Below are 24,917 nucleotides of genomic sequence, written 5' to 3'. Positions count from 1 at the left end.
TTTTTTGTTTTTTAGGTAACTGCTATTTTTCAAAACTTTATTATTATTTTTTTATCAGGAAAGGTAAAAGAGAGCCTTGGCCAGAAGGAGAAACCAAAGATGATCTGTTTCTAATCAGATTATCTCTTTCAATGCACTTTCTTAAATGGACATGAATTCTAGATGCAAATTATCAAATGTCCTCGGCAGCACTGTTGTGTTGCTGGGAAACCTGTGCATGCACACAGCAGAAAAAAACTAACAAAAAAAAAACATTAACTCGCTCTGAGATCTTGAAACGCTGGTGCCTCCTATAATCCCATGTGGTACGTTCCCACTTAACTAGTAATTGTATTTTCTCTTCACGTATTTAATAGAACAACATGGCAGCAGGGCTCTTAATTTCTTCCTTGTGCTTGGAGGACAACCCAAGTGTTGAGTGCAAAGCGAAGTGCACACAATTAGCTAATATAATTCACAGATGTGCTCACTGAGGTGGTTTTTTTCTCTCTCTCTCTCTCTCTCTCTCTCTCAATCCCTCAACTCGACGTTGCACAGCAGGCCGGGCAACCTGAGAGTTTGGACACGGGTCTGCGCTCTCACCCCACCATGACCTGCAGGCACATACATTTCAGATGACGTAGTAATTAAAATACACTAATTTGATAATAATGCAATAACAGCAGCACCCTGAAGGGCTAATTTAAAGAAAACATTTTCCCAGACCGCCAGTAAAGCATATGTAATGCCCTATAGAAAATACAGTAGCCTGTTGGTGTGTTTTCCAGGGTCTCGGGGGGATTTCAGAGTACTGATTTCAAGCCACAATCATTAAAATCTCAGCTCCCTTTTGGCTGGGAGCGCCTGACTGGCGACAGCCTCTGCGAATGATATTGGATCCCCAAGGTGTAAAGTTGATGAATATCTGAGGCTGTTTTGCAAAGGGTTAAGTCTGACGCTCCGCCACAGATCAAGGCAAAGTTCATAGGGCATCTCTGAAAGAAAAACAGATACACAGCTCAAGACAAAAACTGAGGGAAGAGAACTGATTCCGATTGCTGACCTAGATTTGATGTTGCTGGATTTATGCGTGTTATTTTGGGACATTATTATTTACATTTCTTTGAAAGGGTTCACAGAAGAGAGAGCAAGAGGAAACACATGGATCTGGAGTGTGGGATTACACATCCACATTCAAATCAAGTATGTCTTCAACCATCAGACCACCAGGAGAGCTGCTTTTACTTCCAATATGGTTTAAAATAAAAACCAAATCATTGTAACAATGGGGGCTAACATTCACATACTGACTCTAGAACAGATTTGGAGATGGTCTTTCAGCATTTCAACAGAAAATTAAATAACAGGAAAACTACTGAAGGATTGATTATGGCACATTCAGTGCATACTTTTATGCTATTTAAGAAAGACACAGACGTGACAGTGAAATCTTCCAACATCCTCCGGGCCAAACCAAAAGAGGTAATTTCTGTACATCAGCATCCAGCTTTGTTAATCATCATCCCCTCATGCTCGTGACCGGATCCCAAATGTCCATCACCCATGAATATCATTAAGTGTGAGCCATGATGCACAGTAATTTTGCCCCTAATTCTCCCTCATCAAGAGACAAAGACAAAAAACAAACAAACAGTGAGCAGGGAGAAGAATTTGGCCTCTTTGTGTCCTTTCCTTTGTGCTGTTGGCGTGGTGGTTTTGAAGCCTACAGAAGTGGAAGCGAAAGTGATTGAACTTGCTCAGTGAGGCTTGTTCCACAGGAACGAGTTGCGCAAATCACGCCTCATGACCCATTAATGTGTGTGTGTGTGTGTGTGTTTATCAACCCCATGTGCAGTACTTCCACATTTGGGTTTGCTAATGAGCAACGAGGACACAGCATTCATCATCACCTTCGTCCGGTGGAATCTGCTCAGGGAAAGCTTCAGTTTTCCATCTTGAACTGAGACACATGACTTTAACTAGAGCTTTATCATTTTAGTTCGGAGCTGCCGAGGAGATTCATAGATTAATGATGCTAATCATGATGTGCTGCATCATATGGCAATGACGAACAGTTAAAGTTAATGTTGTTTGAGGGAAACAGTAAAACCTCCAGTCTATGACTACTATGGATATCATTTATACTGACTGCAGACTCCCAGGGGGTGGTCGCTGGCATGGTTTACTTTCACAGGCGCATGCTTCCATTTGTCATTGTTATGCTAAACACTGCTTTGGTATAGAGGAAATTGAATTAAGGAGCCGTCCAGCAGCAGTCTTGCGGCTGTCTTGTCCTTATCATTTCCATCAGCCTGATCTGAAACACATTTAGCTCCCACCAGCAGAGGGTCAGAAAGTCACGTAACCTTAGGCAGGCAGCCATTTCCTGAACACTCCATCATGAACAGCCTCTGTGGGCTTTTGGCAGTGACATAACATGTAAATATGAAGCAATTTACACTGGATTATACTGTAATAATGTAAAGGTAGCTAATAAAAGCAGAGATACAGTGCTGTTGTATTTTTAAATGTCAGTGTTGTGGGAACCAAAAATGAAAAAAAAAAGAAGATCTGGCGTTCCAAATGATCTCTGTAGACAGATACCACAGAAGTGAAATAATGTTTTTGTTTGTTTGTTTGTAATTTGAGTGGTACTCAATAAGCCAATAGCAACATCACACGAGACATAAATTTGACAGGAGACCCAGCGGAACCTGTGCACGTCTCAGGGAGGGTCAATCTGAGTGCATGACTTCCACATTTCATTACTTGTTGCCAAACTCCTGCTGAGCAAAATATTCTGTCACACGATGACAAGAGGATTCTGGAGTAAGACTCTAATTTATGGTTGACTGAGAAATATTCCTGATTGTCTACAATGGCAGCTGGAAACATTTATGACAGAGCAAAATATACCTATATTGCTGTACCTTATTGACAAATGTGAATAATTATTAGAAAATATTGAAGTGGTATTACGCAAAAGTTAGTCAGGAAAATCTGGAATAAGTATTTATGAACACAACTAGGCAAACTAAGTTGAATGGAATGCTTTATTTAACCAAGTTATCAAGTTTTCTGTAAATGGTGATTATTAATATGTAAAGAAAATGAAATCCAAAGTAAAAATAAACTGGAATGCAACTGTAATTGTGTTATCGTCTTATAAGTCACTAATTTACCACTAAATAAGTGAGTGCAACTCTCACATTAACAATCCTGAAAGATCTCAAACAGCTGATTGTAAAGCAAACATGAAGTGATTTAAGTCAGTTATTCTATATCTTGTACCTGAGTAGACTTCTGATTTTTCTGCCCCGGAACAACAGCCAGATTCACATTACAAATGTTTTAAGTGCAATCAAAGATTTCCACTGTATAGAATCACGGTATGTCTTGAGGCTTAGAAACAAGGAAAACATAATAATACAAAACAAACATAATCAAAATAATATAAAACATGTAATATGAATGAAAAGTTCACATCTTCACACAGGTGAGCTGAAAATGTAAGTAGACACATTTTCTGTGGCACCACAAACCTGAATAGTGCTCTTAGAAAAGGCACATCTCTGCATCATGTATCAATAATACTGAATAGATCACACACTCATCACTTCAGTGCTGTTCAATTTTCTTGATTGTAAACTCCCTTGATTGAATGATTACAAATAAACAAGACAGCAAAGAAAAAAAAAATCGATAGCCTCTTTCATCTCGTCCTCACTGCCTCTGACCTCGCTCTTGCTTGAAGTTGACAATGAACTTCCAGGCTTCCACATAATGGGACAGGCAGATCTCATCTGGGAAGAGCTCCTCCACATCAGGGGGAATTTCCAAGTCTTTGCGCTCCATGTAAGACAGCAGTGTGTCTTTCAAGCTTAAAGAGACAAACATGCACTTTAAGTACGTGATAGTACAAAATATCACATACACACACACGACACAAACACACCTGAGCATACACAATACAGTTGCAATTTTTAATTCCTTACTTTACTTCCTTCAATTTAAAAATATATGAGCTATAAGCTAAATTTGAATAAATATGAGGAGTAAATACCTGTTGCCTGTAGCTTTGCCTAACGAGCAAACTCTCTTTAACAGAGAGCCAACACTGACCAAACTAACTTCACGTTTGTTCGGTTTGTGTTTGTGTGCAATATACTAAATCCTTCCAACATTGCTTCAAGTGTGAATGGAAAAACATCAACTTTTTTTTTTTTGCTTAGAGCAAAAATGCAAAATGTCTGACTTCCAAAACATAATTTTTCACAAAAGTATTTTGTTACCTCTTTCACTTTCTAAGTGTCTAGCCAGAGTAGAGGCGAAAAAAACTTCTCTCTTTATTTCCAACTTTGCATTTTCATTTCTCTAAATTTCAGATTTGACAATTACCCCAGACCCAGAGTTCACAGAGCAGTGCAAAGGTGAATGGAGGGTGAATAAAATAAGAAATGGTAATTTTGGTTTACCCCCAGTCAGGCCTGTAGGTCTCAGGGGCATTAGGGCTTTTGAGGACCAGCATCAGGAACTCGTGCATCTCCAGCAGGAAAGTGTCAGCGCTGCTCTTAGAGAAGAAGCCAGTCAGGAGCCGTTGCTCATCCTCACCAAGCGCCTGTCTGTACATCTTTGAGATTCCCACAAATGGATCCTGAAGAACACAGGAAATACATTGAATGGGACAAAAAATAAACAATTAAATAAAAGTGACTCTTAAAAATAAGAATTCATTACTGTAACATCTACACAGCAAACTGTAATGGCATACTGCTACTATAAATATGAGTAATACCATTTCCACATCTGTATCTGTATATTGGTAGTGTTGTGTGATGTCTTACCCTCTTGAGCCTTATCAGCATGTTTTCTGATTTGAGTGAGGCCAGCAGCTGCCACAGCACCACACAGTGCTTCAAACAACACATGCTCAGGGCCTGAAGGCAAAACAAGCTTTTATCTTAGATTCAGTGCACAACAAAGACACGTTAATTTAAATCAAATATTCAGGGAGTCAATTATGTCACAGTAGCACTAAAATAAGATTCTTAGAGGTAAATTTGGTGAATTGTTTGTATAAAAAAGTAACAAAACTGTCCAGACCGGTAAGCCTGTGGAAGTGAGCAAACAAGCAACAGGCTAAAATAACAACTGCTTCAGATTGGCTGACCTTGAGGATATGCGGAGCCATCTGGTTTCCCATCTGCAGGACCTCCTCCAGGTAGCAGGACAGCTGCATGTGAGGTTCTCCCCCAGTCATGGCAAGGAAACCAAGAGCCACTTCCAGCGTGGACAAGGCCTCACACACCTCACTGTAGGAGTGCAGCTCTCCAGCCACAGTGAATAGGGTGAGTGTCTGCAGAGGCTCCTATTGTCACACAGAAACAGGTTGCAGACATTGCTGTGGGGATACATACTGCAACATGTTTGATAAGTGATAAGTGACTGACAGATCCAACAGGCTGCCACCACTGCCACTTACTTGCTTGACTTTTTCTTTTACATCCTTTAGGATAATCTCATAGTTGCGGTCGTGCCTGTTCACAAGTGTTGGAATGCCCTGTGGTAAAATAAAGGAGAGAGATATGAGCAAAAATAGTATTTTTACATTTTTACATTACTTTGCTTCTGCTTTTCATTTGCTCACATTGAGAGTGAGGAGAGGTTTGCCCTGCAGGAAACGGGAAACAATCTGCTGCTGGATCTTGGGTAAGTCGTACTCATGCAGCGTCTCCTGGCCTCTTTCGATGCTGTACTGTGTGTTGGAGAGAACCAGCGGTATCAGGTCCCTTTCCACCTCGTATCGAATCACATGCAGGTCAGTCAGATCTGCAGGGCTCACTTTGTAGCTGGGGGGAGGGTTAACAGACCAGTCAGCCAAGGACAGTGTCTCTTAATTATGACAGTACAGTTAAAAATATGTTTTCCTTTTTAGCTACGTACTGTAAGTTGTTATATCTCAGTTAAACCAACACACAGAAGCTCTATGCATTTGGGAAAGAAGTTTACAAACTGTGTTCTTACAGCAAAACATGTGCAAGTGAGAAAAATGTGACATGAGCGCCCCCACCTGGTCTCCTCTCCAGTGTGTTTGTCCACACAGTAGATCAGGTCATTGTGCAGGGCGATGAGGTAGCTGACGAGCGCTGTAGAGCACAGGCCGGGGCCTTGTCGCCGTGGCAACAGCACCTTGAAGTCACTGTTGAGATTCAGGTCCTCCTGGCAGAACTCAGCTGGGATCTTGATCTCACCTGAGCAACAACATTTTAATGCAAGTCACAGTGAGTCACAAAGATGGGCAGAACAGCAGTAGAGTAACAGAAAGTGTTGTACGCAGTGACAGTGTTTGTATTTACCGTTGGTTGCCAGAGACACTCTGAGCTGATTCCAGGTTGTCAGGAAGATTTTGATGTATTTTTCATACCAGGTTCTCAGCGACTCTGTATACATGAAGAATCAGTGCATTTCCTTCAGAATGTGCAAGTGTCAACTACACAGTACACACGAGTCATATCTTATTCAAATATCCAATGAGTGGCTCACACGTGGAGAAGAGATTGCTCTTTTAAGACTACTCAATCATTGTCTCCTCCCAGGTTAAAACAACTCACTTCTTGGCAGGTAGGTCTTTAACATGCTTGTTGCCAGCTATTTTGCTATGACATTTCCAAGAACGAGGCAATTAAGGGTTGCATGGAACTGTGCATCTCTTGTGTAAGTGAGTCATACGATTGAAAAAAGTTGAAAATCACCAGTGCAGACAGTTAATTTCAATACCTGCTTTCTGACTGTGGAGGAATTCAGCCATGGTGTTACAAGTCAACTCAGCGACGTTCTGAAACTTCTTGACAAGATCTCTCTGGAGTGTGAGGATGTCAGGAAGGTACTTCACCAGTCGGAGCTCAGCCTCCTGGAAAAAAAAAAAAAAGGACTGAACTCATGAACTGGTAAAGCATGTGAAGATCAAAAAGCCTCAAATACAGGTAATGTAAAATGAGCCAGTATAATTTCTGCAAATTGTGCAATCTTAAGCAAACAAAACAAACACTGTTTGAAGCGTGTATTTTTCAAAACACAGAAATATAGTTTAAGGCCAATAATAAATCGTTAAACATACTGATATGTAACAGCACTAGACTAAATAGAACAAAAGTAGCTATCTAAAAAATAAATTCAAGGATCTTAAATGGCCATTGCTTGTCTGTAACATGTCAAAAAAGGAGTTGCACAATTGTTCATTGTTTTCTTACTTTATGCAGAAATCTCCAGAGTACAGGCAGAGTGTCTTTGCCATCATTCTGCTCAACAATATGTGTGAGGGTCAGCATGGAGACTTTCTCCCTGCAGCTCCACACAGCAGAACTATGGATTAATGAATTTTGTGGAAGTGTGGCCAGGAAGAGACGAGGATCGCCAAACAACAGTCTCATGATTGGACTGGCGGAGATGCGAGAGTCAGCTCGGATGAATGCGTTCACTTCCTTCAGCTGTCTGTCCAAGTCCTGTGGAAGAGATGTTGACAGGAGAAAACAACATGTTACATCCAGATCTCTTACAAACAGGCAGAATCAGTTGCGGGCTATGTCCAGTATTTGTTCTGTTATAAACAAAGATCATTTTACCTTTAGCTGAGGTATGATGATAGTGTTGCTCACTTCCATCTCCCATCCATTTCTAGCATCTCTGGTGGAGAGCTGATTGTCATAAGGTGCAGGCCCTGAAAAGAGAGACCAACAGTGGAAGGTAATCTGGCAAATCTTGCATGTGGTACATTTGTCTTGTGTTGTTGTATGTTACCAGCATATTTGCATTACCACATCCACTTGTTTCAGCTAGAAATAACATTGCAAAGGAGAATCTGATCTAGAAATTATCCAGGTGCTTTCATGAATGACTTTAAACTACACATGACCTAATCATACACATAGTACATTGCAAAGTTACACTACACAATTTCTGACCACTAGAGGGCAGCCATTCTCTTTTCATCTCCTATGTCACTGTCATCCAGGCTGCAATGTGCAGAGTAAAATACACATCAAAGAAGAGATAGTAATTAGCAAGAAAATTAGTTGCATATGATTGGCACACTATTCAAATTCAGATATCTTAATATTTTCTATGATTGTTTTCCCAAATACTCACAATGAACAAAGCAGTTTGATAGTTGTTAAGGTTTGTAATAAGTTGTTTCTTACATGTTTGTGCCTGGTGAGGTTCCAGGAGGCTGCTGATGAGAAGGTGAACAGTGCTAACTGTGTCGTCTGTCCCTTTCCCCAGAGATCTGATAAGATGTTCCATGTCTTTTTGTAAATGAGCAAGTAGAAATGCTCCTGGGTCCCGGACTGCTGGCCGGATGATGGCAGAGATAGACTAAAAAGGAAAAAAACATGGTAACAACCCACACTTCCCCCTCTTTATTGCAGAGAGCGCGACATAAACATTGTTATTTACATGCAGCAATGGTGTTTGTATTAAGGACATAAGCAAGTATTTGTTATTTTGTGCATGTGCACCTTTAAACTCTCAAGAAGCTATTACACGTGGAAATGATCTCCATTAAAACTGTACTAATTATTTTGTCCAAGTTACCTGTAGGTTGCTGCAGGCACCGTACAGCATGGCCATGTGAGTGAGCATGCGCACAATGTTGAAGGGACAGGGGGACATGTTCTTTGTGTCCAGCATGTCTGGATTGTCCCTGCGACCTGCGTCACCGAGGATGTGGCCTCTCTGTGTACGGTCACCTCTGACAGAAGACAAGGCATAAATCAACACCAACAACAATAAGTGTCTCCTTTATTTCTCTTCCTGTGTAATTAACAACTTACTGCAACTGAGCCACATTGAATCCTTGCACAGGCATGTGCTGGTTGCCTCCAATCTGAGCGCCACAGTCCAGACAACGACTTATTTCCATGGGCCGACCACACTAGTAAAAATGGCAGGAAAAAAACAACAGAAAGTGACATAAGTCATTATGAATAAAACACAGACTCACAAACTTGAGTCCGAATGAGCATGACATACCTCTCCAATTGTGCAGGGGTGACCGTTTGGACAATCTGTGGAAAGAGTAAATAAACTGACTATGAAAGTGTTTGGCATTGCTATACAGCACCTTTAACACATACATCATATGACATAGTACAGTTCTTTTGTCTGTTACTTACTGTACCACTGCAATTGTCCCATAGCTTGTTGAGCCACTGCTAACATGTCCTCTGGCATTGTGGGCAAGAATGCGGCCTGTAGTAACATAGAGATACGTTCATTTCACTTTAAAGAAACAAGCTGGCAACACTGAAAGCTGTTTGCATTGTACATACCTGCATGTTTGCAGGTGCCCTTGCCAGCTGTTGGAGAGGAGCTAAGATCCCCCCGGTCCCACAGAACAAAACAGCAGCCAGGTGAATAGTCAAGTCCTCCAAAACACACTGCGTACCAGAAGCCCCTGGACGAACAGTCAACAGTCCAAGTTGGTTGGTCACAAGAGATATGGCAAAGGGCCTCACCTCTGGGCTTCCCAGGAATTTAGAGGTTTGGATGTAGGTCGTCAAGGCTTCCAATTGCTGTCAGCACAAAGATACATGCAAAATTTGACTGACACAAACAGATAAATGTCTTGAAAGTGCAGATAAATTAAAAACGAGCCCAAGTTCAGAAAATGTGAAAGAGGGTGCACTGTGTTTGTTTTCATTAAAGGGTTGGCTATGGTCTATGGAGTTTGCTTGGAGGAAGATTTACTGTAGATTGTTTGCGATATTTTTGCACAACCAAGCCCGAATGGTTGTCAGCTTGTTTACTCTTACTGTCAGGACCTACCTCAGGTTTAGGATGGAAGCTAACATTGGCCTCTCTATACAGACTGGTGACTTCCCTGTACAGCGCCAACAGAAGATAAACCGTTTTCTGCTGTGGTAGGCATCTGCATCCCTATGAAGACAAGCAAAAGGGCAACAAGATATCCATGTAAATACATAGAAGAGTCCTGATGTGATGGTAAATTGCCAACAAGGAAGTGATGCCACATTACCTCACAAGTCTCGTCCAGTCCGCCCACTTTTCCTTCCATCACTACATTTGCAACAGCATTTCTGATGGTCTTGTAGTCTTCCCCACACACAAGGTACTGATCTATTGGAGCTGCCTCCTCACTCTGGGTGAAATGAAAATAACTGAATTACAGTATATGCTCAGAGTACATTTGGAGATTACTTTGCCTTCATTTACACACCAAAACTGAAAATCACACTTGAATATATAAACCTTTTGCAGAGCTTCATCAGGGAAGAGCCAGCGCATTTGATCCTTTTTGAGGAGTTTCAGGACAAAGTCCACTCCGTCTTGGCTGCAGATTTTGCGGATCAAGTAGACACGGTACCAGTTATTTCCACTGCGCTTACACAGATTCAACACACTGACCAGGAAGGCTGTGGCTCCACTTTGACTTCCTCTCCAGGAGTCTGGTTTAAGATTTACAAAAAGAAAAGCAAAACTTAAACTGCAGTAAACACACACATTTACAAAGGTTTTACACATGTTAATACTACCGGTATGTTTTATCCCAGTTACACACCATTGGCTCTCAGGTTTTCCACAATGAGGTTGGCAGCCATGTCCAGGTCCATACGCACTCTAGACAACTGCTGCAGGTAGTCTACAGTGGCTGTTTCAGCTGACTGACCATGTGACTGGTATTCAGTCAGGAAGGCACTTTCCTCTCGCAGACACATCTGTTGATCGGCCATGGACCTGAACTGCAACCTCTCAAACATGGAATCCTAGAGAAATGAAAAGAGGAAAGGTGAATTCACCCAATGACAATAAGATGTATCAAAATGTAACACAACTAAATTCAGAATGTAAATTCCTGTGTACCTCCAGACAGTTAATGTACAAGCAGTAGAGTTCAGTTTTGTCTGTCTTCTCCAAGATGTTGCTCTGCTCAACTGCAGTCAGATGCTGCTGCAGGTAACCTTTAACTTCATCAAAGCTACAAAAAAACAACCACATTTATTCAAAACCGAGAAACACGCCTAAAATGTGTACATAATGTGCAGTTGCAGCACCTCACCTGTATTTCAGCAGGAGTTTGAGCACTACAGATCGAACTACAGGATTTTTATCCGCTGAGTCATCAAATGGAGAGAGCACCTTAGTCAGAACTTGTCGATTAACTGTCAAAAAACAAAACACAAAAAACGATATTAACAACAAAATAGGTATCAGCAGATGCATAGTTGTGCTTTTATATGTGATCAAGGTTAGATGATTATTCTACCTCTGAGAATGGGAACAATGTTGGCTTCCACCATGAGGAAGGACAGCAAATGAAGTATGACAGCTGGACATGGGGGAGAGTTGTCCTTGAAACACACAGTAGACACCAGGTCGATGAAGAAAGCATTGCACTGCTTCCTGAATTGAGCATGCTGGTTGACGAGAACCCTACACAAAAAGGAACCACAATGAGTATTAATTAGAGATTAACACAGCAAGAAGTTACTGAGATCCTATTAAGGACAGCAGCACACAGTATATTAAATTATCTGTGTGTGTGGAAAGAACATAATCATGCCTTTGACTTGTTTTCTAAAACATATTAAAATGAGTTTGTTTTGCTGTAATTCACATTCAATTACCAACCTAATGTCATCTGAAGGAACCAGGGGGAAGTCATCATCAACTTGCTGCATGCAGAGGGGACAGTACATCTGACCAGGGTTCAACCACTGTTTGATACAGGCCAAACAGAAGACGTGTTTACACGGGAGGCAGAGAGGTTCTTGTGGATCTCCCATGCACACTGGGCACATTGTCTGACCAAACCTGAACAGAGCATAAAGAACAGGGTTGAGGGAAAGAACAACAGAGGAGATTGAACTGCAAATGTTAGAAATCTGGATTTCTACCTGAAGATGCGTTGAACAGCTCCATCTTTGCAGGTTTTAAGCAAACCAATGACTGCCTCAAATGACTGCTGAGTTTTGAGGTCTGAATTCTTTTCCAGTATCTTGAAAAAATGGGCAGAGGCAAGACATTTTTACAGTTTCATGGCAATTCATTGAATTCATTCCATGAACGATTAGATTAATATAAAGAGCCAACCTGGCCAAGCCCTTTTGTATGCTCCAAAATGAGGGGTGCCAGCTTTTCCTCCAGCTGCTCGATGCCCAACAGCATGTGTTCAACAAATAGAGAGAGGGAAAATATCCGATTCCATCCAGCTCTAAGAACAAAAAAACACAAACAAATAACCATCCAATTCAATACCAACATATCTAAAGATTACCTCAGCATACACAACTAGAACAATTGGGAAACTTTACTTACTGGACTCTACAGACAATTGCCTTGCTCCTCTCTCCATAACGTCTTACACTGTCCTCTGAGCAGATCAGCTCAATGGGAACCTGAAGTTTTTTGACCTGCCTGAGCCAGGCTTGTCTTTGGGCATCTGTGCCAAGGTGTCTGGGTTCCAGGTACTCAACACACGCAAAAGCAGCATACACATCCAGTAGCTTGTAGACAAGAGGAGACATGATTACTTGATCAAATAGCAGGCCTCTAAAATGATGAATAATTTAATCTTAATCTTAATCTCATGCATACAAGATTTTAAAAAAAATGTAAAAATGAAAAAGTGAGAAAAAGGTTTTATTTAAACTACAAAAATAACATATATATTTTTTTTATCTTTAATAGTTTGTAAGAGACTCACCAGTTCTTCCCCAACTCTGGCATGAGAATTGTGTAAGAGGTCGTTGGTCACCTGGGGCTGAATGCACATCATTCTAGAGAGGTTTTGCAGCCGGTTTTTAAACTCATGGTAAGCAGCATGGATCCATGGAAGAGATGTCATTTTCACTGTTTCACTGTCAATGCGCTGCGATCGCAACTCACTGACACAACAATTTAAAGCACCACACAGAAGCTGGAAAAGCAGATACAATGCATTAGTATAGATAATGACACAACAATTAGACTTAAAACTTTAACAGTTAGCTAGGATTACAACCTGTAAATCTTCTTCGCAAGTCACAGTCATCGTCATGGAGATGAAATCTTGAAGGTAGCGCTGAAAAAACTCTGTCTGCATCTCTGGGTCTGCTTGATCAATGTATCGTCCAAGTGGTGTTTTCCAAAAGAACTCGTCAAACTCACGCTGTGTGTGGCCTAATAGATAAGATTAATAATATTAATCAAAGAGCAAAAAGGCAACACAACATAACATATCATGGTTCATGGTTCATCATATGATTGAATCAGTTACCTTCATGTTGAAGCGCATGAACCCAGAGTTCTTCCAGGTAGTCCTTGATCCTCCAACTGAAGGGCATGGTACAGCTCAAGTTTTTGTCTTGGACAATGTAGTTCTGTACAAGGATTGTTCTTGACTCAGAGCTGTGCAAAAAGAAGACACACAAAGTTAAAATATGCAAAGTCAACAGTATCTAGCATTTTCTTAGTTATAGGAGATTGGTAACCTTGATGCAAAGTACAATACTAAAAACACTTACTTGTGGTCCAGTCTTAGCTGAGGGATTTCCAGAAGCTTATCGTTGCCAAAGATATCTAACCACAGTCTCTTAACAGATTCACCACAGTTTTCATCCAGCAGGATGTTCAGGTTCTGGTCACGGTCAATGACTGAAAGCAGTTGTGCCAAGAGGGGGACAACCACAGCCTGAATGCGCTTCCATAAGGTGTGCCTGTCATGACCCCCAAGAAGTCAATATTACTGTCCAAACAGATAGACAAATGAAGTAATGTAGTATTTTTCAGCAGGATTTCTCACCTGAAGGTGCCTCCTTCTTGCAAGGCATCAATGTTTGAGGCCTCCTTGATGACCCAGTTGCTTTTGATGGATGAGAAGGTGTTGCCATCGTAAATCGACAGCAATGAGTGAAGATGTTTTTTCACAGTTTGCAGAAATTCACCTGATAAAGATTTAGATTATCAACAATGTAAATGCTACACAATATATTAATACTTTATCATGAAAAAAGTTATTGTTAGAACCTTTTATTTCGTCATTGTTGCTGAGGAGTGTCAGCAATATCTGGACTCTGCGAGTACTACGCTGGCCACTTTCCACCTGGTCCCTCAGCATACCCACTGCACTCTGCACACAGCTCTGCAGCAGTGCTGTAGTGTCCAGAGCACTGTCCAAGTCCTGCATCAAGAGAAAACACTGGTCAAACACTAGTCTAACAGAATATTACTCAGATAGACACAGAATAAATGTAATTGTTGTCAGAAAGTGGTATGCAACAGGACACACTTCTTGCGAAAACTTCTAAACTTATGTCCAGTTTTAAGTAGACTTTCAGTAAAATATGTTGTAAATTTGTGGGTTTCTCACAGTTGCAAATGTCTGACATTTGTGTACTCACATTTTCCTCCAACTCTGCTCCCTCCTGTTCATTCTCTGTGTACATGTCATCCACTTCCATGGCTGTGAAACACAATGTGTAATTTAATGCTACAAATGATTTTAATGTGAAGACTGAATGTAGGATTTTATCAACCACTTACCTTCATGCTGATTTGTCCTCATTTGAAACATCTGACTGATTGTCATGTTTTGCAAGGCTTTGATGTCTGAAATAATGTCCTTTGAGCGTCTAAGATCATCAATGTGAACTGATCTCCAGGGTCCTGTATATAACAACATATCTGAGATTACCCTCTATTCTTCAAATAATGTGATAACTATATAATATGAAGTCCTATTAGCCTTACCTCCATGAAAACCAACATAGGAAGTCCCTCCTTCCATTCGTGGTAGTCTGGTGATGAAGTAGACAAACACCTTGCTTCCCACATTCTCCTGAGTTATTTTGTTGATTTCATTTATGGATGAATACCTATTAATGGAAAGCAATATTTCAATATAGCAAAACCATACACATTTCATACCCAACAGAGGAGAAATGTTGGACCTACTTTGCAGACGCAATGAGATTGGCACTATGAGTGGCTTCATCAAAGTCACTCTGAATGATTAGAATCTTGTTGCAGGGTCCAGTGTTACTGCTTTGATTGTCTGCAGTGAGGAAGGTCCTACAAGAAAACAGAGATTAATACCTTAAGATCATAAGAGTTACAAATTACTGCTAACAATTCATTAATGCTTTTCTTTTTAACATTACAAAATTTACAACTAAATAACTATTGAGAATACCAACAAGTGTGAGATTAATGCCAATGCCAATGGTTCAACAAACCTGATCTTCTTGAGGAAGGAGTGTTCTGTGTCAAACTGCTGGAGTGAGAGAAGCTCCACACTATGCAACATTTGCTCCAGTGGTTCCAAGTCAGACGCTGTCAAAAGTCTGGAGAATGTTGTCACCTATGGTTTGAAGTTGCAGTTAATGAGACCATATAAGGACTTTAAAACTGCAGAATACATTTGAAATTGGTATTGTGTGACAACTTTAGAGATACCTCTGTGAATGCAGAGGAGCAATGGGCCTCCTGTCGTGTGTGAGCAAGTATGTAGTCAGCCAAACAGATGTTATTCTGCTCTTCAAAGTAGACCCTGGCCAGATGTTCACTGTCCACTTTGGATAGGCCTGTGCAGTCCAGCCGCACAACTGAGTCTGGTGTAGCACATTTGAGCAGTAAGAGTTTAGCTTCATCAAGTATTTGCCTCTCGGGATCTGAGTTTTCCAAGCTGTCCTTCTGCTTTTCTATTACTTGAAGAATCACAGATGCACATGTGTCTGAGTGGTAGCCAATGAAAACATCTGGAGGTTGGTACTTGTACGTCTGAGCCACTGCTAAGTTTTGGCTCTTGAGAGACACAAAAAGTGCCACCCATCCTTTCAGGTCATCTACCATCCTCCTCTGCTCAGTTTTGAGGACAGTCTGAATGTCCAGATAGTGTTTCTCCAGCCTATTGATGAGAGGTATTGGGAATTGTTTGTAGACCACCTCTCTTTCCTCAATGACTATGAGTCGGAAGTCTTTGTGCACCCTGCATTTCACACGGTGGGTTCCCAGTCCAAGGTCAACATATTTCTGTCCTCCCAAGCAAACATAGTATTGGTTGAGAGCATCGTACAGACTTTCATAGAGGTTCTGCAAGTTTAGGAGCACAACTGTTTGACCTGTCTCCATGCAGATCTTTACTCTATTGATGTTGCGGCAGATTTGGGTATACTCTTGGTCTTTCGGGAAGCTGGATCCAAAGATTATTTCTGGCTGAACACTTTCTGAAAAGAAGGTTTGCTGCAGGATCTGTAAGGCTGCATAGTTTTTTGTTAGCACCAGCAAGTACCGACATTCTTCTTCCTGTCCAACTGCCTGAATGTTTTCTCTCACAAACTCAATGGCATTGATGTTCTCCAGGTTGGGTGCCATCTGTAGTCTTTTAGTAAAGACCATGACTGCATCCACACCATCTCTGCCACTGAAATTTCTCAAAACTGCCTTCACAGTTTCCTCTGCTGTGGGCTTCCGTTGAGAAGCCTTGGCAACTGCAAAAATCATCTTGATCAAGCTGTAATAGTCACGCAGGCCAAAGAAGCCCTTGCCTTGTTTTCTGCAGATTTTCAAGTAGGCTCTTGCAAAGGGCTGGAAAAAATCCCTGACCTTTTCCAAAACTCTTGCATCAGATGAACATATGCCTTTCGCACTTTCGATCAGTTCCTTCTCATCAGGGTCGCCACGGGAGACAAAAATGCCTCTGTTCATCTTTGCAGGGTCTAAAGCCCAGTTGGAGATACCAATAAATCCAACCTTTTTGTGTGGTAGTGGTTCATCATCAATGCATCCCTCTTCTAGGAGTGGGTGAAGGGTTTTAAGTGGCATCTTCGGAGAGTCCTCAGCTAGGCCAATCTCATCAAGAACCACAACAGAGATGTACTCATCCAGGTTCTTTCCTTCCTGAAAGCGTCCACATTGCTTGAATGTATTAATGATACCCTCTGGTGTTGAGTGAGGGCTGCACTGGAAGGACACCAAATGGATCTGTTTCAGCATTTTGTAGAGGTCAGAATGAGCTGCTTGGCCTTGCATTGCATCTGCCACCAAAGTTTTAGACAGAGATTTTGAGCTTCCAGGTTTTCCAACCAAGAAAAGAGGAATTCTTAGCTCAATGCACAGAACCATCATGAAGACATTCTCCTTGAGAGCATTGTTTCTTGCGATAGTATCCCCCATTGGCACACCACTCAGTAGTAAATCTTGCATGAGTGATATTTCATGCAAAACCTTTCCTGGGCTGTATGCTTGTTGTAGACATTTGCTGATTTTCTGTCTGTATGTATCCTTGTTTTCCAGGCAAGCATGGTAGCACATCCCAATGGCCATGACTAGAGACCAGAAGACAGGGTCCCTATCCTCAGACTGTCTCTGATGCCTTTCATTCTTATCAACATTCTGTTTGGTCTCAAATTCTTCAAGCTCTGCAAAAAATCTCACATGGTTGTTATAGAACCAAACAAATGCCTGCATGCAGCGTTCCACATCTCTTAGGCTGACAAAGCTGCATTCATCATTCCTTGTCCTCATGTACTTCTGCGAGGCTGAAAGGACATCAGTGATGCACTTTATGTAACTTTGATTGATTTCTTTGTTATCAACCACCCTTTGCACAATCTGCTGGATATATATTTTCTCTGTGTTATCATTTAACTGCCCAAAGTCCCACACCAGAGGGATCATGCTTGGTGGTAATGCTTGAACTCTATACACTAACTGACGGAGAGGGATAGATCCAAGCTTTTCATCTGTCTCTTCAGATCTAACTCTGTACCCAAGGCCAGCAGATTCTAACCTCTGAATCATCTCATCTCTGTGCTTTCGGTATGGGTTACATGCTGCAATAATCTGCAGTCCGCAGTCCGGTCTCAAACATTCCCCCTTGACCGTCTTGTCACAGAGGACTTCCTTAATACTGCTGATTGCCTCAGTAGTGTTGGCCTCATCAAAGAAGAGAACAGAGTCAAATCCATAGTCTTGCTTGTTGATAGAAGAAATGTCTTCTGCTTCTCTGACTTTGGTGTAAATCATCTCAGATGTTGTCCCTCCATGTACCTTGACAAGCTTCATGTTCTCAGAGGCCACCCCACTTCTCCGCAACTCACAAAGAAATCTGATGAGTCTGGTCTTACCACACCCTGTCTCGCCCATGATAATGACAGGGATGCCACACCTAAATCGCATATGGATTGCCAGCATCTTCAGTATGTTGTCAGTTGTGAGCTCATATGTTTCATCAGGGTCAAGAGGCCACTGGATACCAAGAACATTGCAAATTCGCTCTATCTTCTCCCCTCTTGGTAAGCAATCAAAGTCTATGTTGAAAGGGACTCTCTGCAGCCTTAGGCCTTCATACAATGCCCTTGTCATGACATTCTTTTTTATCACTCTTCCAGAGGTAGGGTCAATGGCATCAACAAAGTTCTGTTCATTGGGTTCAAGATGGAAACCAATGAAAGTCATGGACACATGGTCATCATTAAAGAAGATGTATGGATGTGGTTCTGTTTCCCATCTCTTTCGAATCTTAAAAGGAGCCAAGTCTTCATCTCGGACACCAGTAAGATCCATCTGCAGCCTGCCAGGACTCTGGTCAGAGATGCTGAGTGATGGAGTGGCAAAGTCCTTTGCCATCAGAATCATGAAGTCCACCACAAAGGTTTTGAATCCAGTTAAAGTGTCTCCCGTGAAAGTGGCATCACAGAAAACAGATGTCTCACAGTCTTGCAGCTGAAGATTAAGGAACCATGCAAAATTTCTCAGTTCAGCCCAGGATGGGTCTGTTATGCCGCAGTACATGAGAAGCATCTGAAGACATTCCACGTGTGACCCTTCAACACCTTGATATGTAAACACATCAAGATCACTGTGATTATGAAACCGTGTGAGATACTGATATGGCCGTTGAAAGGCTGCACTCCTGAATTCTTTATCATCCATCAATGGGTCATCAGAGCTCACAATAGTAGGATCTTCTTCCCTCCTCATCTCAAGCATTAGCACCTCTTTGGGAGGTCGACAGAAAACATTTGGGAACACGTCTATGAATGCACTGTTCACAGTTTGGGCCTATGCACAAAAAGAAAGAATACAACCCAAAGTCAGCAACAGTTGAAAATCAGATGACAAATGAAAAGGGTTAATGCCAAACTTGTAGAAACTCTTACCTGCTGAGAAGCATTTCTGGTTGATTTGATAGTCGGTTCTAAAATCTCCATGACATACAGTTGCTTGTCATTGCACTTCCACATTGATCCCTCAGAATCCATCAAATAGCGCAGAATCAACAATTTGAAAAGAAACTCATGGAGGCCTTTCTGCACCTTTTCACACAGAAAACACAAAATCCATTAACATAACAAATAAACTTTAAAGACATGTCCTTTAAAAAAACTATATTTCTCAAAGTTAAACAATGAATTCATTATCATGAGTCATTATTACCGATGATGTGATGTCAAAGTGGAACATTGTGAGTTCTCTCCTCTTGGGGGTGTCCAACAGGGAATGAAGGACAACATTCTCGTCAACATTAGGTTCAGTCAAGCGAATGCATTTCACCACTGATGGCTTTTTGGTTAAGTGCTTCAGTTTTTCATACATCCTCTTGATGTAGAGGGATTTACCTAGAATTAAAAACAACAAAATGGTCAAAATGGCAGGTATCACTAATCTCATGAAGTCAGGTTTCTACAACAAGCCATTTCAAATTGATAAATACATACCAACACCAGCCCTTTTCGATGAGACAACGCCGACACTCAGTCGGTCCTTGAATGCAGCTGCAGCACTGCACTCTTCTGCTGGGACAACATAGTGTTTGTGGAGGTACTGCTGGATCCTCGCCAATGGCTCCTGGGGGACCATGTGCAACCTGTGCTGGCTGAAAGCTGATGGAAGGTAGGCATGTTCTCTTTCTGAGCTGCAGATAATAACAAGTCTGTAGTCTTTCCTGCTCTGCATTTTCATCCGCTGAAAAAAATTCTCAAATTTAGAGCTCACATCGTAAGTGAGCAGATCTCCATACAGTAGCGAGTATATCTTCTGTCCCCTGTAGCCTTTGCTGAGACAGCGTCTGAGGAACAACTCCACCTGTTCATATGGTGTTGAGGAGTTGCAGAGGAGGACCTCATCATAGGTGGGGAGTGTCTCGCCTTCACTACTCATGTATATGGAGATGCAAGATGTCAGGACCTCATCATGAGGGCAAACAATGAGATTTGGATTTCCAGTGACCAGGGCTTTGGGCGCCTGTCTCATTATGAAATTTCTAATGTTATCATCAGAAATATCTTCTTCATGCTCATCATCTCTGTTTGCAAGAATCTCCAACAGCCGTCCAAGACTTTTTATATCCAGAATCTCTGGGAGATAATTCTTCATGTCTTTCATGTAAGCATTCCATATCAGATCAAAATTTTGTGAACCAGTTGTTTGTTCCTCTTGACTTGGCAGAGGATCCAGTTCACTGATGATGTCTGGGTCCCCCAGTCTACGTCTTGGCACCTCCACAAAAGTCTGAAACTCAATGTCCTCATTTTGCTCTTGTGGTTTGTTTAGGATTTCATACTGGAGTTCATGCCATACTTGCCTCAAATCTGAAGATGTGCAATTTGACTTGATGAAGGAGAGCATCATGAGAACTTGGTCCTCCACATTGGTCACATTTTGTTGAGTCAGCTTGCTGCACAGGTAGACAATCTGTTCAGCTGTGTAGTAGTTCAGGTAGTAATGTTGGGATCTCTGTTTGTCTACAAAATCCATCCAGTAGCTCAGGCATTTCTCCATTTTCCTGCACAGTTCAGGAAGCTGCTCTTCTATGCTTCCCTCCACAATGACAGCACTGAGAACACTACCTAGGTTGAAGTCCATCATAATGCTAGGAGCATTGCTGCTTAAACAGCAGTTGATCTGTGCCTCCCAGTGTCTGAACAGAGGATTCCCAGCAGTGTAGAGGGCAATAAATGCTTCAGCTAGTCGTTGAACACTGTCAAAAACCTGAAAAATAAAAAAAAACTTAGGTGACTGCTTATACATTCTTGTACAATATAGTATATTACAGAGGCATAAACTTTGCACAAGCACAATTGAGAAACTGGAAAATTGTATTTAGGTAAGTACTAGTACTTATACCATATTACTTTAGTATAAGGAGCCACACTTCTATACTTAACAAAATTACCTACAGTGCCATAAAACAGTATTTGCCCCCTTCCTGATTTCTTAGTTTATTGCATATTTGTCACACTTAAATGTTTACAATCATCAAACAAATGTGTATATTAGACAAAGATAACCCAAGTAAACATAAAAAGCAGTTTTTAAATGATGATTTAATTTTTAAAGGGAAAAAAATCTATCCAAACCTACCGGGCCCTATGTGAAGAAGTAATTGCCCCCTCTTGTTAAATCATGAACTAACTGTGATAAACCAGTTTTTTGTTTTTTTTTAAAGCTGACATTGATTTAACTATCCACACCCCGGCCTGATCACTGCCAAACCTGTTGAAACAAGAAATCACTTTAATAGAACCTGTTTGAGTGAAGTGAAGGAGGCTGAGAGATCTCAAAAAGCAACACATCATGCTGCTATCTAAAGAAATTTAAAAAAGATGAAATAACAGAATCATTGGCACCTATCAGTCAGGAAAGTGTTACAAAGCAATTTCTAAAGCTTTGGGACTCCAGTGAACCACAGTGAGAGTCATTAGGAAGAAATGCAGAAAGCTTGGAACAGTGGTAAAAACCTTCCCAAGATGGCCACCCTACCAAAATACTCCAAGAGCACACCAACGACTCATCCAGGAGGTCACAAAAGAACCACAACAACTTCTAAAGACCTGCAGGCCTCACATGGCTCAGCTATAAGGTCATTGTATCAGAATGGCTTGTCTTTTTGTGCTTGGCTTTTTCCAAAAATACTTCTTGATGATCCCGAGACTTATTATTATTATTATTATTATTATTATAACCTTTATTTATTCTCGAAGACCATTGAGGAAAGTCCTCATTTACAATGGTGTCGAGAGAACAACAATACAGACAAACATTACAGCAAGAAGAACAAAGGATTCACTCTTTCACACTCAGGTTCTATTGAAGTGATTTCTTGATTCAACAGGTCTGGCAGTGATCAGGCTGGGGCGTGAACTGCCAGTGAAATTGAACTCAGCTTTAATTTTTTTTTTTATTTTTTATCACAGTTAGTTCATGATTTAACAAGGGGGGACAATTACTTTTTCACACAGGGCCAGGTAGTTTTGGGTAACTTTTTCCCTTAAAAATTGAATCATCATTTAAAAACTTCATTTTATATTTACTTGGGTTGACGTTGTCTAATATCCAAATTTGTTTGATGATCGTAAACATTTAAGTGTGACAAATATGCAAAAAAAAAAAAAAAATCAGGAAGGAGGCAAATACTTTTTCACGGCACTGTATGTTAATTGAAGGGAATCATATCAATATACCTCTGCAAAGTGATCAACTTCATTCTGTCCTTGATCCCCTTTCCCAGACATGAGCATGAGTTTGTTCTGCAGCTCCCGCAGGTCCTCCAGGGAGTAGTAGCGCATCTGCTGACCCTCATCATGCTCCTCTGCAATTTGCAGCTTCAGGGTGGTGTCAAGGCTCAACTAGATTAAAAAAACAAAACAAAAGTACACTGCCATAAATAATTTTATAGGAGCTTTTCTCTCAGAGTTAACCTCTGTGCTGCATAGTGATGCAATTATCTTTGATACTGCTATTTACCGTTTTAACATTTTGTGCGCTGATCAGGTAGACACCCTTGCTGTTGATAGTTGAGGCCAATGAGAGAGATGACAGCTCTACTGACCCGTGACTGTCCTTCACAGTTTTTAGCCATTCCAAATGACGAGCACTGTCCCGCTACAAGAGAAAATATCAAACCTTAAAAATTCTGTGAAATTGTTTGTATGGTTTCAAAACTTTCCTACAAATGTTCATTTCATTGCAAATCCTCTTCTGAGAGTACATTAGTTATTCACTGTGCTAAGTAAGTACCATTTTAGTTCAAGTGATGATTACTAAACCTACAGGATGATAGTACTAGTTATATTTTAATTTCATTTAATTTTGGTGATATACAGTACAAGTCAGTAGGTTCAGGTTGATCTTCAATCTGAGAAGTTATTCTAACATATTTCACCTCAGAAATTGCTAAACAAATATTGCCATCTTCTATAACTTTATTAATCAGTTTCACATGATTGTTTTCATAGTGTCTCAAGAATCAAAAGAATTGTAATCATTTTATGGCTATCATAAAGCAGGTTTGGTTTTCAGCAATAGGTTTGGCAAGGCGTCTTACCAGTTTATTTGGGAGGTTGCTGTCATTCTCCAGAGCTCTCCAGAGTTTCTCCACCACCTCTTTGAAGGTGGGAAAACCAGAGTCTGGTTTGAGCTCATAAAGCATTGAGGAGTAACCGAGGACAGCGTCATGGAAGCAAGCGACACGATCCACATCCATGTCATTCTCTCCCGCAGAGATCGAAGCCAGGTCAACAAACACCTTCAATTCATTGATATCTAAAAAGATTTTTTTTATAATTAAAGAAATTTGCCTGAATAAGCACTGTAACTGATGTTTTATGTTGCAACTAGAATAGAATATAACAACTCCTACCTTCAAGTGCATCCTTCACCCAATTTACAAAATGTCCTCTTAGTCCCAACTCTTGTAGGCACAGCCTGCGAGGCTCAGTGATGTCCACCAGGACTTTCTTGGCCTGCATCAAGTCATTGTCAATACGGCTGAGATGCTCGCTCTGAAAGTCTGCACGACCCTGTGGGAAGAAAGTGAAAAGTTAACACTGCCAAAGCAGGTTCATAGGGTCACAGGGGGGCTGGCAATAAGATCATTTCTGTGCTGTTGTTTTGCATGTCAGGATATACACTGTAAGTACATGTCCTAAAATACAGTAATGTAATGATGTGCAGAGCGAGGTTTGTATCCTAGTAAGGTTCCATTTGAACACAAAGTTATGGGTGCAATACGAGATCACTTACAACTACTGTAAGGGTCTCCAGAACCCTGAAGTCCCCTTGAAGACCAAGCGTCTCTTTGACCTTCATGATGATCTGAGCTGATGCCACCGCTAGATGAAGTTCATGATACTGCTCAATCTGCTGAACCCTGCTGTGGATCCACTGTTTGTCAGTTGATTTATCAACTTCACACATAATGTCCAGGTCCTTTGCAAGTTCTTCGTATTTGCCCTCATATGTTTTGAAGAGCTGATTGACCTCCTCTAGCGTTATGCTGCCATTCTTCAGACAAGTGTAGATGTCTCTGTAGTCAGCATAGCAAGGCCTGAAAATGTCATCATATATTACATCTAGTGTTGCCTGAATGTCTGCTATTTGTTGTTCATCAGGACCATCGTCTCCAATTTCATCGTTGACCAGGACTTTGGCTTGTTTTTCCCAACATACTTGAAAAATGTAACTTTCTCTGAAGGTGTAGAGGACCTCTGCCATTTCTCTGATTTCTTTATCCAGGCTGAAGGAGGTGACAACACCAGTGTTTTCGGAGGGCATGTAATCTAACTGATGAACCTCCATAAAATGGTTGAGGGGCATGACCTCAATGTTGACCTGTTGACTTTCCTCCATGTCAGCAACATCCACTGTCAAGGAAATAAGGAAATGAATAAGCAGATCAGATAAATTTGCTACAAGATTAAGACCAAACCAGAGTGGCCGATTCAAACACAACTATCATACCTGTCATGTGCTCCTGAAGTTTGCGGGTCATTGTTAAGGTGATGTCCACAAGCTCCTTCTCATGGTACACAGCTTTCACTTCATCTTGTCTCCAGTTTAACAGCCTCTTCATTTTGGCACTGTCTTTGTATTGTCCATTCTCAGAGAGGCAATCTATGAATATCAAATCATACACACAGATCTGAATTCTTCTAGCA

The 24,917-nt window shown here is 41.1% G+C and overlaps 1 protein-coding gene across 1 annotated transcript in view; it reads right to left on the bottom strand.

Moving 5' to 3' along the window:
• Nucleotides 1–1,404: 1,404 nt before the first annotated feature.
• LOC146982910 (E3 ubiquitin-protein ligase rnf213-alpha-like) overlaps nt 1,405–24,917 on the bottom strand; it is a 32,309-nt gene continuing 8,796 nt past the window's right edge. Inside the window, exons 19-67 of the mRNA XM_085784197.1 lie at nt 24,721–24,873; nt 24,004–24,623; nt 23,621–23,780; nt 23,306–23,523; nt 22,726–22,863; nt 22,443–22,607; nt 19,698–20,970; nt 19,417–19,598; nt 19,140–19,295; nt 15,433–19,041; nt 15,213–15,337; nt 14,932–15,048; nt 14,728–14,852; nt 14,521–14,643; nt 14,379–14,440; nt 14,005–14,158; nt 13,781–13,922; nt 13,503–13,694; nt 13,256–13,386; nt 13,001–13,158; nt 12,704–12,916; nt 12,316–12,503; nt 12,091–12,211; nt 11,895–11,995; nt 11,629–11,811; nt 11,264–11,430; nt 11,057–11,159; nt 10,861–10,975; nt 10,559–10,763; nt 10,249–10,445; nt 10,016–10,138; nt 9,805–9,915; nt 9,309–9,551; nt 9,153–9,228; nt 9,010–9,044; nt 8,811–8,911; nt 8,572–8,728; nt 8,178–8,352; nt 7,602–7,696; nt 7,230–7,481; nt 6,757–6,889; nt 6,336–6,419; nt 6,050–6,230; nt 5,627–5,828; nt 5,462–5,539; nt 5,150–5,347; nt 4,824–4,916; nt 4,455–4,633; nt 1,405–3,859 (exon numbers count right to left, since the gene is read on the bottom strand). Of these exons, the coding sequence (XP_085640323.1) occupies nt 3,703–3,859; nt 4,455–4,633; nt 4,824–4,916; nt 5,150–5,347; nt 5,462–5,539; nt 5,627–5,828; nt 6,050–6,230; nt 6,336–6,419; nt 6,757–6,889; nt 7,230–7,481; nt 7,602–7,696; nt 8,178–8,352; nt 8,572–8,728; nt 8,811–8,911; nt 9,010–9,044; nt 9,153–9,228; nt 9,309–9,551; nt 9,805–9,915; nt 10,016–10,138; nt 10,249–10,445; nt 10,559–10,763; nt 10,861–10,975; nt 11,057–11,159; nt 11,264–11,430; nt 11,629–11,811; nt 11,895–11,995; nt 12,091–12,211; nt 12,316–12,503; nt 12,704–12,916; nt 13,001–13,158; nt 13,256–13,386; nt 13,503–13,694; nt 13,781–13,922; nt 14,005–14,158; nt 14,379–14,440; nt 14,521–14,643; nt 14,728–14,852; nt 14,932–15,048; nt 15,213–15,337; nt 15,433–19,041; nt 19,140–19,295; nt 19,417–19,598; nt 19,698–20,970; nt 22,443–22,607; nt 22,726–22,863; nt 23,306–23,523; nt 23,621–23,780; nt 24,004–24,623; nt 24,721–24,873 (12,269 nt within the window). The 3' untranslated portion in view covers nt 1,405–3,702. The remainder of the gene's footprint in view (nt 3,860–4,454; nt 4,634–4,823; nt 4,917–5,149; nt 5,348–5,461; nt 5,540–5,626; nt 5,829–6,049; nt 6,231–6,335; nt 6,420–6,756; nt 6,890–7,229; nt 7,482–7,601; nt 7,697–8,177; nt 8,353–8,571; nt 8,729–8,810; nt 8,912–9,009; nt 9,045–9,152; nt 9,229–9,308; nt 9,552–9,804; nt 9,916–10,015; nt 10,139–10,248; nt 10,446–10,558; nt 10,764–10,860; nt 10,976–11,056; nt 11,160–11,263; nt 11,431–11,628; nt 11,812–11,894; nt 11,996–12,090; nt 12,212–12,315; nt 12,504–12,703; nt 12,917–13,000; nt 13,159–13,255; nt 13,387–13,502; nt 13,695–13,780; nt 13,923–14,004; nt 14,159–14,378; nt 14,441–14,520; nt 14,644–14,727; nt 14,853–14,931; nt 15,049–15,212; nt 15,338–15,432; nt 19,042–19,139; nt 19,296–19,416; nt 19,599–19,697; nt 20,971–22,442; nt 22,608–22,725; nt 22,864–23,305; nt 23,524–23,620; nt 23,781–24,003; nt 24,624–24,720; nt 24,874–24,917) is intronic.

The sequence above is a fragment of the Trachurus japonicus genome, chromosome 8 (assembly GCF_045865225.1).
Source record: "Trachurus japonicus isolate A0001 chromosome 8, Traja_1.0".
In the NCBI taxonomy this organism is placed as follows: Eukaryota; Metazoa; Chordata; class Actinopteri; order Carangiformes; family Carangidae; genus Trachurus; species Trachurus japonicus.
Note: the sequence above shows the minus strand (reverse complement) of the source record. Positions and strands in the feature narration are given on the sequence as shown.